This window comes from Marmota marmota, unplaced genomic scaffold (genome assembly GCF_001458135.2).
Source record: "Marmota marmota marmota unplaced genomic scaffold, marMar, whole genome shotgun sequence".
Classification (NCBI taxonomy): domain Eukaryota; kingdom Metazoa; phylum Chordata; class Mammalia; order Rodentia; family Sciuridae; genus Marmota; species Marmota marmota.
Genome location: NW_026000256.1, coordinates 402,931 through 418,728, shown reverse-complemented (window position 1 = coordinate 418,728; position 15,798 = coordinate 402,931). Strand labels below are relative to the sequence as shown.

Genomic DNA, 15,798 nt, shown 5'->3' with positions numbered 1-15,798 from the left:
AACCTGGGCCCTCCATACTTTTTCCAGGGAGCTGCTATGGATGTAGGCAAGTTGGATCTTGAGGATGCTGAGGCAAAGCTAAAGGAAGAAAACAAGAATCTGAAGGCTGACCTGAAGAAGCTAAAGGATGAGTTGGCCAGCACCAAGCAAAGTGAGGGTTGTCTTCCGTGTTCTCTACCCCTTAGAGGCCTGGAAGCTGTGTTGTCTGCTGCTGCCTGTTTTATACCAAAGTATTCATAACAAACCTCACATGCAACCTCAAGATCTGCGTGGAAACACACATAGCACCCTTATGTCTGCCAAACCAAATGCAGCCGAGCTTGGCCCCCAGCTAGGTGGGGCTCAGTGATTTGAGCTGGCCCTGGAGAAGCTCTGGCAGCTGCCCCACATGCCATAGCAGTGTCTGCTGGGGGTTTTCCCATCAAGAAAGATAGGCTGGGGGAACCCAAAGTTGTTTTGGAGCTGAGAACGAAAGGAATGTCAGGGAATGGACAGGAATTCATGGTGGTTTTTTTTTTTTTTTTTTAAATAATCTAAACTGGCTTTTTTTCTTTATTTTTAGATATGCTTGACGGTAGAGTGTATTTTGATATATTATGCATACATGGAGTATAACTAATTCTAATTTAGATCTCATTCTTGTGGTTGTACATGATTTAGACTAAGTCAGCTCTTAACTGGCATCTCCCCCTTCATACCCTCCAACAGTCCAGAGTGCCTGTACTTCACATGCTTTGGCTGTGTCTTCATGCTAAGGTGTCATCATCATTAGGGGTTCTTTCTTTGAGTCTAGGATTTTTCTCACTCTCAGGTGTCCCTGAAGGTCACCCCTGCTGAGAGGCTCTGGGGTTCTCTTCTTTAAAAGAACCAAGGAGTTTCTTTGTATTTTTTTTCCTTCATCTAGCTGTTTTCTTCATCTATCCTCTGGGGGCTATAAAGGCAGAGAGAGGGGTTTTATTTAGAAACAGAAGTGATTGCCCAAGAGACTGCCGGCAGTGTCCTCTGTCTTCAGCAAGTAGGTTTTTCCTCCCTGGTCCCAGTCCTTTAATTTCTTTCTGTCTTCCTCATTTCTATCATTTTCAGAACTAGAGAAAGCTGAAAATGAGGCTCTGGCCATGCGCAAGCAGTCTGAGGGCCTTACCAAGGAGTATGACCGCCTGCTGGAGGAGCATGCCAAGCTGCAGGTCAGTGTCTGTGCCTATGCCTGTCAGATATGGGTTAGAGTTAGGGCCTTGTAGCAGAGTTAGTCCCTCTATGTATGGAGGAGTCTGTTGCCTCTGCCCAAAAGGTCCTGCTAGAAGTCTAGGTGACCAGCCAGTGGTAAGCTTCCTCTTCCTGCTTCCTTTGCTGCTAAGTCTGGGCCCAGAGCAGACCCAGCAGCTAGAACCCTTCATGGTGGGGTGTGGCCTGGCAGTGAATGGTGGACACCTGCTGAGGTGGCCCTCCATGGTAGGTTGGCTCTCTGCTCTGGGCCTTCCTCTTGAGCTCAACCTCAGGGCTCTCAAGAGGGGCTACTCCTTACCTTTCAGACCACCCCAGCCCATGGTATGGGGCCCCATCAAGAATAGATAATGCAGGTCAAACAGTGGGACCTGCTGCTGGCTACCTTTCCCTTGAGGTTGGGGAGAAAGTCTTGAAGGCCACTAATTATGTACTAGTTGCTGCCATTGTCTGCCACTGCAGGTCTGGGCTAAGTCCTCAGGCTAGCCTGGGAACTCCAGGTGCAGCTGGATCTTAGATGGTTTGGAAGTTGGGCTATAGGGCCAGGTAAACACCCTAGTGTTCAAATAGCTTGCCTTGGTGCTTGGCAGTCAAAGCTTAGGTACCACAGTGGGCAAGGAAAAGGGGTAAGCCCCATAGCGGGGATCCATACCCTCAGTGTAGGACAGGCTCTCTGGGAAGGACTTGGGTTTTGAGAGGATCTGTGGAAGGTATGCAGAGTTGGGAACAGCCTGAATCAGGACTTGAAACAAACAGCTTGCTGTTTGTCTGAGAGAGAGGAGATCCTGGTTCTGGTCCAGCTGCTATAAAAACCATAATGGAGGCCTCCAGCTGCTCCCCCAGCTGGAGAACCTCAGTAGTCCTGGCAGTCCTCCACCCTGGCAAGCCTTTGGGTGCTGTCAAGGGTGGGGCACCTTGCTTGCCTGTGTACCTGTCATTTATGGGAGAAGGGAACCAGGCTGAGCCTCTGGGCACATGTAGGGCTAGAGGCTGAAGGGGAGGAATGGGCACTGCCAATCTACTGCTTTGGGGTTTCTGTTTCTTTTCAGGCCTCAGTAGATGGTCCGACGGATAAGAAGGAGGAGTGAGGGCCTGCCTCCTTCTCTGCCTGCAGCTGGCTTCCACCTGGCCTGTGTGCTGCTTCCTGGGAGCCCAGCCTCTCCTCTGGTACTTCGGTTCTCTCCCTCTGCTTGCCTCATTGCCTTCCACAACCAATAGCTCATTTAGGCCCCTTTCACCTTGCCTGCATATCACAGGGGCCTTGATTGTCGCTCATTCAAGATTGAGTTTGCTGTTGTCCTGCCCTGCTGGGCTGTTTCCACTCTTAGGAGTGTAGAGGGCACTTGTGACCAGCCCAAGTTGAGCCCCTTTGTTTTGCCATGTTTGTGTGCTCTGTAGTCCTGCAGGAGTTCTGTGAAGCAGGCCATCTAGTTCTCCTGAGGCAATAAAGGTTATTATCATGTATGTGTGGTACTTGTGTGTAACTGGGGCTGCTGGGAGGACTGCTACCTCCCCTTGCCACTCCAGAGCAGCCAGGAAGGCATGGCATGGTCTCTGTGCAGCACCCTTCATTTCCTTCAGTTGCTTCCAGCCCCGAAGGCCAGGCTCACACTTGCCCTTAAAGGTCCTGCCCTCTCTGCCCTTCCCCCTTCTCCCCCAGGCCTAGACAGGCCTCACTTTATGGCTCTTGGGGAGTGTCTGTCCTGCCAGTCTCCCTGGGGGTTGGCAGCCATCCTAGGAGCTTGGGAAGCTTGGTAAACCGGCAGGACTTCCTGATGGCAAACTTGCCTGCCTTCTCTGAGTTCCTGTTCATCGCAGTTGGGACAGATACAACGTGGCAGAATGCCACCAGTCACTCCCTGCCCTACCCCCTCCTGAAGGTTTGCAGCATGACCTCTGACTAATGCAGACTGGGAGAGGAGACTTGTCCTTGGTAGTGACCTAGAGCTGGCCCAGGGCAGAGTGAGGCAGTAGAGATGGGCTGTGAATGGGTTGGGGCCTCTCTGCTGACCCCAGCCTTGAGGACACACTGGGCACAGGCTTGACACTGTGCATTGGCTTGCTGGTGGTTCCCCCGTGGCTTTCCCAGAGCAGACCCTAATGCAGGGTTAGCCTGCAGCTGAACTTCTCTCCAAGAGGGCACAAGAAAGAGCCTATGTCCAATGAGGTGCTTGTCCTCTGTCCCCAACCTCCTCCCTTTGCAGGGTGCCTGCCATGCCTGATATCTGTGAGGATTGGGTGGAAGGGTTGGTGTGCAGGTTGGAGGTACATGTCTTGGAATCAGGGTGATCCCTATAGATGTTAACACTGGCAGGATGGCTGATGGTCAGCTGTGTGTTCCCACTCTTGCCTGCCTAGTTTGGGCCCAGGGCAGCGGCTACCTTTTCCCTCACCCTCTCACCCTTCCCTGTGCTCAGAGCGTGGCTGCCTTGGGAAGGGCCCCAGCCCTTTCTCAGCAGTCTAAGAGGTGGTAGCCATGGGGAGAGGGGGCATTCAAGTGACACCCTCTGATTGATATGCCAAGGCTTAGGGCTAGTCCACTTTTCCAGGAAGTGTTCCTGGACTCCTTTGGGCCTCCCCAAGCTTGCCTATGTTTCAACAGGCTGAAGTCCAGACAGCTTCTCCTGCTGTTCCACCCTGGCCCTGGCACAGCCCCTCTGTGCCCTAGCTTCTGAGGCATGTCATCTAATGGGACAGAAGGTGCTGTAGCACTCCATTTTCCCACCCATGTCTCCCACTATACTTCAAGAGACTTGAGAACTAAGAGCTCTTGTTGATTTCCATGTCCTGACCCCTAGGGAGGGAGCAGATTCCCGAGTAAATGGCACCTGTCTGCTACTGCAGAATCCAGTTTAAATGGCACACCTCTGTGAAATTGCCTTTTTGTGATGTCACTGTTTTCTGTGTCTTTGGCATTGTGGCATGTGGCTTGGAGGGCATTTGGCCTGAAGGCGAGAACAGCAGACCAGGATTCTTACCCAGGCAAAAAACTTTGCTGCTGAGAGCTGTTCGGAAGTTGATGTAAGCCTGGCAGGGGTTGGGTGGGGCCCTGAGGGTGACACTGGCTGTTGGCTCCTTCTGATGGGTGGAGTTGGTTAGGCACAGTATATAGGGCCTAGGACACCCTGGGAGAGATCTAACGCACACTTAGGGCCTTTGCAGCTGTGGAAGAAAAGGTGGCAATTGGGGAGCAGTGAGCAGGCAGGGGTTCTGTGGAGAGGGGAACTGGGAAACTGCTGAGGAGAAAGATGGCAGGGAGGCTGTGCAGGCTCCCACTTGCCTACCTGAAGACTGTGCTTCCCATTCTGCACATGACAAAACTGGGGCTTCCTGGCTTCCCTCCTGCCCATGGTGCCACACGCTTATTGAAGGCTGCCTTCTGCATGTGTTGAATGTCCCATCCCTCTGAGCACCTGTCTGAACTGATTATTCTCTGCCTCCCTTTGCTTTTTTTTTTGGCAGGGGGTGGTGGGGGCGTTGTACTGGAGAGTAAACCCACAGCCTCATGCATACTGGGAAAGTACTGTGCCACTGAGCTACACCCCTATCCATTTTTAAATTTTATTTTTGATACAGAGTCACCAAGTTGCCCAGGCTGTCCCCTGAACTTGTGATTCTCCTGCCTCAGCCTCCTGAGTCACTAGGATTATAGATGTGTGCCACTGTGCCCAGTGGAATGTTATTCATATATAACAGAAAACATTATCATCTCCATTTTTTGTTTTGTTTTTTATTGTTAGTTGTTCAAAACATTACATAGTTCTTGACATATCATATTTCATACATTTGATTCGAATGGATTATGAACTCCCATTTTTACCCCGTATACAGATTGCAGAATCACATCGGTTACACATTCACGTTTTTACATACTGTCATATTAGTGTCTGTTGTATTCTGCTGCCCTTCCTATCCCCCCTCCCCTCCCCTCCCCTCTCTCTACCCCATCTATCGTAACTCATTTCTCTTGTTTTTTTCCCTTTCCCCTCACTTCCTCTTATATGTAATTTTGTATAACAATGAGGGTCTCCTTCCATTTCCATGCAATTTCCCTTCTCTTTCCCTTTCCCTCCCACCTCTTGTCCCTGTTTAATGGTAATCTTCTTCTCATGCTCTTCCTCCCTGCTCTGTTCTTAGTTGCCCTCCTTATATCAAAGAAGACATTTGGCATTTGTTTTTTAGGGATTGGCTAGCTTCACTTAGCATAATCTGCTCTAATGCCATCCATTTCCCTGCAAATGCCATGATTTTGTCATTTTTTAGTGCTGAGTAATACTCCATTGTGTATAAATGCCACATTTTTTTTTTTATCCATTCATCTATTGAAGGGCATCTAGGTTGGTTCCACCATCATCTCCATTTTTAATTGCACACATAGTCCAGTGGTATTAAACACATCCACATTCTGCTTCTATTGCCACCATCTGTCTCCAGAATTGCTCATCTTCCTGCATTGAAACCTTGTCCCTGTTAGACACTAAGGCCCCATTACCCTCCCCCCAGCCTCTGGCACCTACCATTCTACTCTGTCTCTATGGATTTGGCTGCTGTAGGGACCTCCTGTGAGAGGAATCATGCAGTGTTTGCCCTTTTGTGACTGGCTCATTTCACCGAGCATCATGTTCTCAAGGGTTATCCATGTTGAAGCATGTGTCAGAATTTTCTTTTTTGGGGGGTAGGGGGGTGGGTACTGGGGAGTGAACTCAGGGGCACTTGACCTCTGAGCCACATCCTCAGCTCTATTTTGTATTTTATTTAGACAGGGTCTCGCTGAGTAGCTTAGCACCTCACCATTGCTGAGGCTGGCTTTGAACTCAGGATCCTCCTGCCTCAGCCTCCCGAGCTGCTGAGATTACAGGTGCATACCATAGCACCCAGCCAGAATTTTCTTACTCTTTGAGGTGAAATAATATTCTATTTTATGGACATACCAAACTTTATCCATTCATATGTCTCCGGACACTTTGGTTCCTTCCACCCCCTTGTTAATCCCAATGCAGTAAGGCTCCTCCCCCAAACCTCTTGTCCAGGTCTCCATGATCTCATTGCCAGAACCAGCAAGTGCTTTAGCACTGTATTCCTTGACCAGGAGCAGTAGCCAGCAGAGCAGGCCATTTTCTCCTCTATGAAACTTGCAGGGTGGCCTAGGACCCTGTGCTTGGGCCCTGTCTCCCTCTATACCTATCCACCTCACCCCCTACTGTGAACCCATGGATACTCAGGCCAGACTTTCCATAACTGCACATTCTGGTGTCCAGCTGCCAACTAGACATCTCCACTTGGATGACACTTCCTGGATGACACACCCAAAGCCAACTCCCAATCATCCCCATTGCAGGACCTGGCAATGCCAGTCTTCCTGTGGCTCAGAATATCTGGTGTCCTCCTTGACTATTCAATTCTGCATCCCAGAATTGCCGGCCCTGCCCTCAAAGTAGACACCAATCTGAAGATGTTATACCCCTCCATGACTACTACCACTTGGGTCCAAGTACCACCCCTCACTTTCTTCAGATCTTAGGTCACCTGCTCTGTGACACATTCTTGGGCAACCTCTTGAATTCAAAATTCCAGTGGCATGGTTATACACCCATCCTCTACTGGATATGCTCCTGAGATGACCATTACCCTCTTCCCTTGTGTACACTGGATCCAGGGGGCTGAGGCTTTCTGCAGCTTCCTTTCTTGCTCTATTCCCAGCTCCTGGAACGGTGCTGGGTGCAAAACCTTCAGAACAGGTCCTTGCGGAAGGCAGCAGCTAGAGCTGGAGGGAAGCCCCCTATATCTCTTGCATCCCAAGCCAGACCCCCCTTTCAGAGAAGCAGAGGCAGAAGCAGGAGCCAGCTTTGGAAAATGACGTGTTTTTATTGCTATGTTTGCAGTGGCTTTTTAGCACAGTAAGAACGTCCCTGCAGCCCTGTGCCCTCACTCAGCCCCACTCCTCCAGCCTAGGTCTCTGGGTGGGGTAAGCCTTTCTAGGGGCCACTAAGCCATTTTGGGCTAGATGGGACACAGAGGTGGGTTAAAGCTGCTACACGGAAGACTCAAGATGTGGAAAGTGCATCAGCCTTAAGCTTGGAAGTGGGAGCTGTGCCCGGGATCCCTTCCCTGGGCTGTGCCCATGGATGATCCCTGCAATGGAGCCCAGCCCAGGGAGCAGGGTGTGGGCAAGCCGGAGCATGCCAAGTGAGCAGCCCCAGATCCTGGGACAGAGTGCTGCAGCCTCCCCCTCCCAGACTTGGGGACAAAGGAGCAGTATGGGGACACCTTTGAGGCCCCCACCATGCACTTTCCCACCCCAGTGTGGGGCTGGGGGCCACACACGCACATCCACTCAACAGACTCACACGCTCAAACAGCTTGAAGCTTTTGTTTTGCCTATGAAAATTAGATCTATAAATTCACACTCCTTGGCTAGGGGCAAGAGGAAGGATGGGCTGAGAGGGAAGGGAGTGGTAAGGAGAGGGGACGGTTAGGGCTCTCTTTTTAGAAATATACAAGCAGAAATCTCACTCCTCAAGTTTTTATAAAATGTGCAAAATACAAGCCTCTGCTGCCCAGAGGCACAGTTAACATCTGGTATTCGCTAAGAGAGATCTACACATCCTCTACACTCACACGTGCACTCGGACCCAAGCTCACACAATTGATATTGGTGGCAATTGGCGCAGGAACCAGAAGGTTCCATTGCTGGCTGGCTCTCTAAGCTTCTAGAACAGGGATAGGGGTGGGGAGAGGGGTGCAGTCCAGCTTAAACATTCACCTAGGATCCCCTGCACACCCCTCCCCCCCATCCTGCCTCCCCCTTCCCTCCTGTTCCCCAAGCTACCACTGCTGCTTCTGGGGGTGAGGGGCCACCCAAGGATGTTTAACAGAGCAGAGCCTAGGGATGGGGGCAGGATGGGCCTAGCAGGGGTAGGAGATGGGTCCTGGACACTGAGAGGAGAGTTGGGAGGCTGGGCCTGGGAGCAACACATGGACCAGCTTGGCTAGGGCCCAGAGGTTGGGGGGAGAGGCATCTATTTTTGGTGGGTTGTGATATTTTTGGCGTTTTATTAAAAATGGAAAAAAGTTATTTTAGCACTCAAGGTGCTTCCTCCCCTCCCCCCAGGCAGACCCCAAAACTTGTCAGGGAAAGGCAAGCCCCCTGGAGGGGTGGGGTGGGGGCTAAAGCAGGGGCTGCTATGGCTACCAGAGGATGAGCTGGTGATATGAGCTGGGGTTGCCCGTCACATGACACTCTCCACCACGACAACTTTGCTGCTCTCGGACACTGGAGTCAGGGTGGTCAGGCCCCTGACATCTGCATCCTGAGCTCTGTACTCCAAATGGTGGAGGCCCCAGATAGGCTGGGTCAGGTGCCGCCAGCGCTGTGGAGAGGAAGACATATTGAGCACCCCCAAGGGTCACTACTCCCCATGCAATGGTTTCTGCCTCTCTCCAATTTCTACCACCTGCCACTAAATTAGGGCTCCTCCTCCAAGGGTACCCTTCAAAGCTTCAGTCTCTGCACCAGAAAACAGGGATGGGTGGGTATTTTCCTCAGAGGGAAGGAAGCTAGATGTGGGCCCTGTTCCCCTGCCATCACCCCTAGCCCAAGGTGGCCAATCTTCAGGTTGATCACCTGGAGGGAGGGTTGGAATGGGTCTTACCTCTGCCATGGTTCCCTTGGCCCTGAGGAGACAGCCCAGCAGGTAGAGGGGCACACACAGCATGGAGGAGAGTGCAAAGGCCCAGCCCATGGCCTCGCCCCACCACGGGTACACGTAGGTATTGTTGTAGACCAGCGGCTCATAGTACACAACATTGAAGATGAAGATACCCTGTGGACATGGACACCTGCAGTCAGCGTGGCTCTCCATACTGCCTTACCTGCCCAGCCTTTCCCAGCCCTTACCATGCAGACCAGCGGGGTAAAGAAGGACCAGCACCATTTCATCCAGGGGCAAGGTCGGTACCCAATCATACAGGCAATGTCATCCATGAAGCGATCAGCTCCTGGGGTTGGGCAAAGCAACAGGGCCCAGAGCTGGAGACCACCTGCCCCCACCTTACCTCATATCCCAGCCCGGCCCTTGGCCCAGACTTACCATACACCCAGGCTACCACCACACACTCCCAGAAGGCCTGCCAGAGCAGGGTGGTGCCACTGGCTGAGTAGTAGTCAAACAGCTGGAAGACATACATCCCACCCTGGGGGATGGAGACAGGTTAAGGAAGATGGTGGCCATTGGCTGAAGACCACTGGCAGCCCCACCTGGCCCCCACTCACATCTGTCACCATGGAGAGGTCGATGACAAAGCAGAGGGCGCAGCAGAGGGCCACGGAGATCTCCCTTTGGAAACGGAAGTAGTAGGAAGCCGGGAGGAGGTCGAGGAGGCCGGTGATGAAGCCCTCCACACCTACAAACTGTGGCCAGGGCAGCTCAGGCCTAGCCCTCTCCCTACCAGCACTTCTTGCCCAGTTTTCCAGGCCCCTGCCCACCAGTCCCAGCTCCTGTCCTGGAGCACCCCGCAAACCTGGCTGTCCAGGCCGAGCAGCAGCAGCATGAAGAAGAACAGAGCAGCCCAGAGTGGGGCCACAGGCATCAGCGTGACAGCCCGGGGGTAGGCGATGAAGGCCAGGCCTGGCCCTAAGGAGTAAAGGTGCAGGGTGAGCTGGCACCCCCCTGAGCTGTGCATGCCCTGAACCTATCTTGATGCTCTTGCTTACATGGCCTTCAGAGACACCAGAGGCACAGGCAAAGCCTGGGCACCTAGGGGCCAAGAGCTACACCCTCCAATTACATTTGTTTCTAGGCATGGCCAGGCACACCCAGGCCCCTGCAGGCACCTCATACTGTCTGAAGGCTCAGCAGGACCCCACCACCATGTAAGTGGGGCATCTGGCTCAGGCTTTTCCCTGGGTTCCAGCAGCCATCACTGTCACAGGTCTCTGGTTCCCCTAGGTGAACCAGCAGGGCTGCAGGAGACCCTTTTTCCCTCCTGAAGCCCTGGGACAACTACAAAGACACACCCTGTGGCCCTTTTTGAAGGGTGGAAGGGGGTTCCTTGAGCTGCCAAAACAGCTGTGCCTCACAGTGGCTCTGCCTGCTGCCCTCTGGCACAGAGCAATCTGACAAGCTCAGCTGAACTTGTCTGTCACTTTTCAGAACTGGTTTGCATGTGTTTGCATGTCATACATCAGGACAGTGTTGGTGTTGCCGCTCTGGAGGAGGGCAGAAGCTGAGGCTTTACCTGATTCAGCCACTTTGGAGATATGCACGCCCTGCTCTGTGGCCATAAAGCCCAGGATGGAGAAGACCACAAAGCCAGCAAAGAAGCTGGTCCCGCTGTTGATGAGTGCTAGGATGATGGCATCCCTGGGTGGTGGAGAGGGGGACGGAGTAGACTGGTTAGATCTCCTGGTGCTCCCAGGCAAGGGAGGACAGAGGTGGGCCTGGGCTGTGGTGCTTACTTGTAACAGTTGTTGTTGAAGCGGTTATAGCTGCCCAGGGCTGTGAGGGCCCCCAGGCCGATGGCGTAAGAGAAGAAAATCTGGGTCCCAGCATCTATCCATACCTGGAGATGGGTCAGGAAAGAATGGGCATGAGGGCCCCAGCCCAGTAGCACCATCTCCCACTCCTATTGCTTCACAGGTCCTCCCCTCACCTGAGGTGACCCCAGCTTTGACCAGTCAGGTTTGAGATAGTAGATGATGCCATCCAAGGCCCCAGGCAGTAGCACTCCACGCACCAGCAGCACGACGAGGACCACATAGGGGAATGTAGCAGTGAAGTACACGATCTGAAGGGGTGGGATGTTCAGAAGGGCCTGTGCCCCTACCTCCCCCTGAGCCTGGCATCTGACCAGGGGAGCCATGGTGTGCCCTTGTGCTCAGAGGGAGGGTGAGCACTGGTGCCCCATTCTTCTCAGAGCTAGGGCTCCCCTGAGGGAAGACAGAGGCCTGGGCAGCTCTACAGCAAGCACAGGCCAGCTGCAGAGGGAGGGGAGAGACTAGACCGTGGCTCTTACAGAGGAGGATCCTTAGGCACATCTAATGTCTTGCAGGGAAGGGCGCTCACAGGGAGTGAGTGAGCCCATGTGCACTCAGTCCTGAGGATCAGAATTGAGGCAGCTTCTGGGGTTTGTCCATGCAAGATTGGGAAGGTGTTGGGGTGTGGGGATGAATGAGCAAGGAGTCTAATGCTGGCAGTGTAGCATGGGGTAACAAGCCATGTCCCTCTCAGAGCCCTGTGGGGCCTCAAACTCCAGGTCATCCTCTGTACAGAGGTAGGGTCCTTACTAGTTGAGGATTCTAACTGGGCCACACAGAAAGGAAAGGGAAAGGGGAAAAGGTGTGGCTCAGAGGTAAAGCACTTGCCTATTAAATATAAAGAACCTGGGTTTCATCCCCTGTACTTTTTAGAGAAAGGGACAGCAAAGGCCTCTGCTTCCTTGCCCAGTATCCAAGCTCTGGGGACCCTACTGTGAATGCATCCAGTCCTACCCTCCAGGGACTGACCTGGCCGTTTCCCACAGTGACACACTGTCCTATTATGTATCTGTTCATGCATTGGTCTCCATGACCTGACAACCCCTGAAGGAGGAAGTGTGTGAAGATTTCCCTCCGGGCCCTCAGCACTGGAAACCATAGACCAGGTCCACCCAGACCATAGAAACAGGCTGAGGCAGTGAGGAAGGAATAAAGGAACTAAAGAGGGAAAGAATGTGAGGGTGGGGACAGAGGATGGGCACAGGGAAGGAAGGAGCAGCTACTGCATGGGCCTTTCCCCTCCGGAGTGAAGGCTGCTGCTCCCTGGATTGGGAGGGTAGGATGGAATATCCTGTGATGGGGTGTGATAAAGTGGTCTGGATTTAAGGACCTCTCCTTTCCTTAGTCCTCAGTTCCAGTCTGGACATCCTCCTTTTTTTTTTTTTTTTTTTGGTACTGGGAATTGAACTCAGGGGCACTCAACCACTGAGCCACACCCCCAGCCCTATTTTGTATTTTATTTTGAGACAGCATCTCACTGAGTTACTTAGTGCCTTGTTAAGTTGCTGAGGCTGGCTGTGAACTCACGACCCTCCTGTCTCAGCCTCCTGAGCCACTGGGAATACAGGCATGCACCACTGTGCCTGGCTGGACACCCCATTTTGTAATGTCCTTGCAGGGACACACCTCTCCCAGGGCAATGCTGGCCCCACCCTGCCCACATCCAGCTGTACCTTTCCTGTTGACTTGACTCCCTTCCACACACAGAAGTAGACCAGGACCCAGCAGGCCAGCAGACATAGGGTCACCTCCCAGTTGAGGGCCCCTGGCACCTCCAGCCCTGCAGAGAGCCTCAAGACTTTGTTCCTAGGGGAAGAGAAGGAGGACACCTGTGGGCCCTGCCAGCAGAGGGCATAGTGGATGGGATATGCCCCCAGGAATGGTGGCTCCTCTGTCCCACCTACAGACCCTGGTCCAGGTCTTGTAATGTGCCTGGAGCTTGGCAGCCCCCGGCTTGTGTGCTGCCAGCTGACCCCACCCACACCCCCTGCATACACGAAACCCCAGCTCCCTCACCAAGTGGGTCTGGTGCAAGAACAGTGACAAGTGTCACTGAAGGAGCAAGCCCCACCACCCCCAGTAGCAGGCCTGGATACTCCTCTAGAACAGGGAGAGGCAGGGCCTGGAGTGGCTGTTCCTGCATCCCTGGCTATGTTTCCACAGGACTGGACTACCTGTGGGGGACTGTAGGGATGGGATGGGGCACCAGACTCACTCCCAGAACTCGATGACAGGGGACCGACGATCAGCAAGCTGGTCACATGTGAGATTGGCCAGGCTGGCATTGGCACAGTCTTCGTGGCGAAATATCTCCACACAGTCAGGAGTGTTCCAGGTGTGGCCACACGTGGCCCAGGGCAGAGTGGTAGTGAAGGACTTTACCAGGTAATAGAAGCCCCAGGCCAGCACCATGATGTAGTAGGTGTTGCAGTAGAAGACGATCACCATGGAGGCATAGCCCAGGCCTGAGGGTGAGCCAGGGCTTCCTTTACATGTGGGTTCTTTTCTGGCTACCTCCTGGCACCCCCATTTGCTCTGCTCCCTTTCCAGGGCTGCTGAGCCCCTAAGAACTGCTCCCTGTGTCCACATCCTCCCCTTCCCCTATCCTCCCAGGGCCTGTGCCATTGTGCTCCATAGACTTCTCCGAGCACCCGGAGCCCCCCTGTGTGTCCCAACAGTGTGCCACCTCCCCAGTGTGTCCCCCATCAACACTCCCCCTGCTCCTTGTCCACCTTCTGTTCTTCATCTCCCCCATCCACTCCAGAGCCAAGGTGGAACCCTCCCCTCCTGCCCCATCTGGTCACTAGTCTGTCAATTCTCCAGCTTCGGGTACCTGGCCCCTCTCCTAGGTCCCACTGCCACCACTGTGGTTACTGGAGGCAAGCCTCCACCTGGCCTCCCAGCAGCCTCCAGTACATAACAGCTGGGGGAGATTTTTAGTAACCTGAGGCAACATGGGAGATAGTCATCCTCCCTCAGTGGACAACTGGGCAAGTTACTTCCCCTGTCCATGCCCTGCTTCCTCAATAACAATAGTAAGACCTCCCTAATAAACCAAGCATGTACAGCAGGTCCTGTCCCCGGTCTCCCCAAGTTTGCTATATGGTCTGCACATCCTTCATATTGTCCCTTGAGACTGGGGGCCATCACCTGTCCCCAGGCCAGGACAGAACAAGATCTCAAGTGGGTGCCAATGTGCTCTGTTCCCTAGCCCTCACCCTAATAATGGGAAAGGGGAGGAGTCCCTGGGGGGAGGATAGGAACTGGCCCAGGGCTGCTCACCTTTGAATAAAGGACAGATGTTCCAGACGTTGATGCTGCCGGCCTTCATGAACTGGCCCAGTGAGATCTCCAGGAAGAAAATGGGGATTCCTCCGACCAGGGCAATGAGGACATAGGGAATAAGGAACACACCTGGGGAAAGAGCCATGGGACGGGGTTCAGAAGACAGACCACAACAACACCTCTCAGTACCCCACGAAGACCATGGGCACTGGCACAGGGTAGCCCCAAGCCAGAAGCAGATCGAAATTTGTCAGCCAGCCTATCCAGGCCCAGCTGGCTAACCCAGACTTCAGAAGCCCTAGGAAATCCAGGTGGAGCCCCAGCTCTGGCCTCTACTCGGGTCCCATAACTTCCCACTGGGTGAATCAGTGCACGGATGGTCGCTGACTCAGAAGCCCAAGGTGAACAGTCTTTGGGGGTGGGTTCTGGATCTGTTGAGAGGAGGGACTATAGCTTCCCCTGGCCATTACAGCCCAGTCCCTGTGTGGGCCATATCCATGGAGGTTCCATCCCCCTGGACACCTAGAGTGACCTAATGGGCATGGAGGACATGCACTCATGCATGCAGGCCATCCCTTGTGCCAGTTTTGCTTGCCGGGCAGCAGCTGGAGGAATGGCGAAGACATGTGGTCAGGCCTGGGGGCTTGTCCAAAGACAAGGAGGGGGTGAGTGGGTGGCGGTCCTTTGCTGTTGGGGGTGTCTGTGTACAAGGACAGAGGAGGACAGGTGGAGGAAAGGGACCAAGTTAAGCACAGCAAGCTCCAGTGAGCCAGGCTCTGGAGGAGGCAGGCAGGGTATAGTCAGAGATAGGCTATCAGTAGGCTGGGTAGGTGGCAGAAGGGGAGCTGGGTACCAGCAGTCCCTGCCCACTCCCCCCTACTTCTCTCTACTACACTTGCTCCTGGCTCAGCTTTCTCCACTATTCACTGGCCAAGTTAACTGCAGCCTGCCAGGCTCCTAGTCCCAGCATCCTTCTTGTGTGTGACCTTGGGCAAAGGCCTTCCCTCTGGGCCTCAGTTTCCCACCCATCACATAGTTGCTCTACTTCCCAGCGACCCAGTGCTGCTTTGCAGTCACAGGACACATGTGTGTCCATCACTGTTGCTAAGCTGGGCTTCAGCGGATGGGCATGGGGTGTGCATGCCGGTGTGTCCAGCGGAGGCGCCAGGCGGGCCAGGCCACAGGCTTCCCAAGCCTGGCTCAGGCACCCAGTGCTCCAGGCCCAGGCCAGAGGGGAGGGGAGGGAATGTAAGAGAAGAGAAGGGAGGGGAGGGGAGGACATGGGGGAGGGACAGAGTGGCCCATTGTGTGTGTGTGTTCGTGTGTGCACACGTGGGGGGCCCACACAATGTGCCATTTGTGTCTGATCCGTGGGGGCAGCCAGGACTCCTCACCTCTTGGAGCCCCTCTAGTGGGCAGGCTTCCCCTTCCCATCTCAGTGACCAATCGCTCTGGGCCTCAGCTGGGAGTCTGGGGGACAGCTCCTCAGTTCGGCAGGAGGCTTGCCGGCCGCCTCCCCCCACAGTGCCAGGCACATGACTGGCGAGGGGGGTGGAGGCCACCGAGCTGTGCCACCCAGCGGCCCAGCCGGCGAGGGGCACCTCGGCCTCCGTGCACCCTGGGGGGCCTCCCCACCCCCTGGACTTCGCCCCTCCGCTTCGATGGGCCGGCGGCAGGCTGGGGAGGGGCCGCGGCGAGGAGCGGGGATGAAGCGGGGCGGGGGCGCTTACCTCCGCCGTTCTTGTAGCACAGGTAGG

The 15,798-nt window shown here is 54.1% G+C and overlaps 2 protein-coding genes across 4 annotated transcripts in view; one reads left to right on the top strand and one right to left on the bottom strand.

Annotated features, from left to right (window-relative positions):
* Positions 1-2,683, top strand: part of Bcap31 (B cell receptor associated protein 31) — a 28,069-nt gene extending 25,386 nt beyond the window's left edge. For both annotated transcript variants that reach the window (XM_048796752.1, XM_015506964.2), the window contains exons 6-8: positions 28-151; positions 1,084-1,184; positions 2,271-2,683. In XM_048796752.1, coding sequence (XP_048652709.1) covers positions 28-151; positions 1,084-1,184; positions 2,271-2,309 — 264 coding nt within the window. In that variant the 3' untranslated portion in view covers positions 2,310-2,683. The remainder of the gene's footprint in view (positions 1-27; positions 152-1,083; positions 1,185-2,270) is intronic.
* Positions 2,684-7,062: 4,379 nt separating this feature from the next.
* On the bottom strand, positions 7,063-15,792 carry Slc6a8 (solute carrier family 6 member 8). Of its 2 annotated transcripts, none has more exons than XM_015506993.1 (13): positions 15,772-15,792; positions 14,039-14,170; positions 12,972-13,221; positions 12,430-12,562; positions 10,873-11,007; positions 10,679-10,782; positions 10,459-10,583; positions 9,742-9,854; positions 9,494-9,631; positions 9,312-9,414; positions 9,119-9,219; positions 8,874-9,044; positions 7,063-8,591 (listed from the first exon to the last, which is right to left on the bottom strand). In XM_015506993.1, exons 2-13 carry the CDS (start codon positions 14,085-14,087, stop codon positions 8,451-8,453), a joined length of 1,563 nt encoding a protein of 520 aa, XP_015362479.1. In that variant the 5' UTR covers positions 14,088-14,170; positions 15,772-15,792; the 3' UTR covers positions 7,063-8,450. The 2 variants fall into 2 exon arrangements, with proteins under 2 accessions (XP_015362479.1, XP_048652708.1); XM_048796751.1 differs by lacking the exon at positions 15,772-15,792 and adding an exon at positions 15,436-15,454.
* Positions 15,793-15,798: the final 6 nt, after the last annotated feature.

What these genes read in the sequence shown, in the direction of transcription:
- Slc6a8 (XM_015506993.1), bottom strand. Translation starts at nt 14,087, where the DNA reads ATGAAGGCCGGCAGCATCAACGTCTGGAACATCTGTCCTTTATTCAAA. An exon ending in TTCAACAACAACTGTTACAA is followed by an intron (nt 10,584 to 10,678) that starts GTAAGCACCACA and finishes TCCACCACCCAG; the next exon opens with GGATGCCATCATCCTAGCAC. An exon ending in TTACCCCGCTGGTCTGCATG is followed by an intron (nt 9,045 to 9,118) that starts GTAAGGGCTGGG and finishes CCATGTCCACAG; the next exon opens with GGTATCTTCATCTTCAATGT.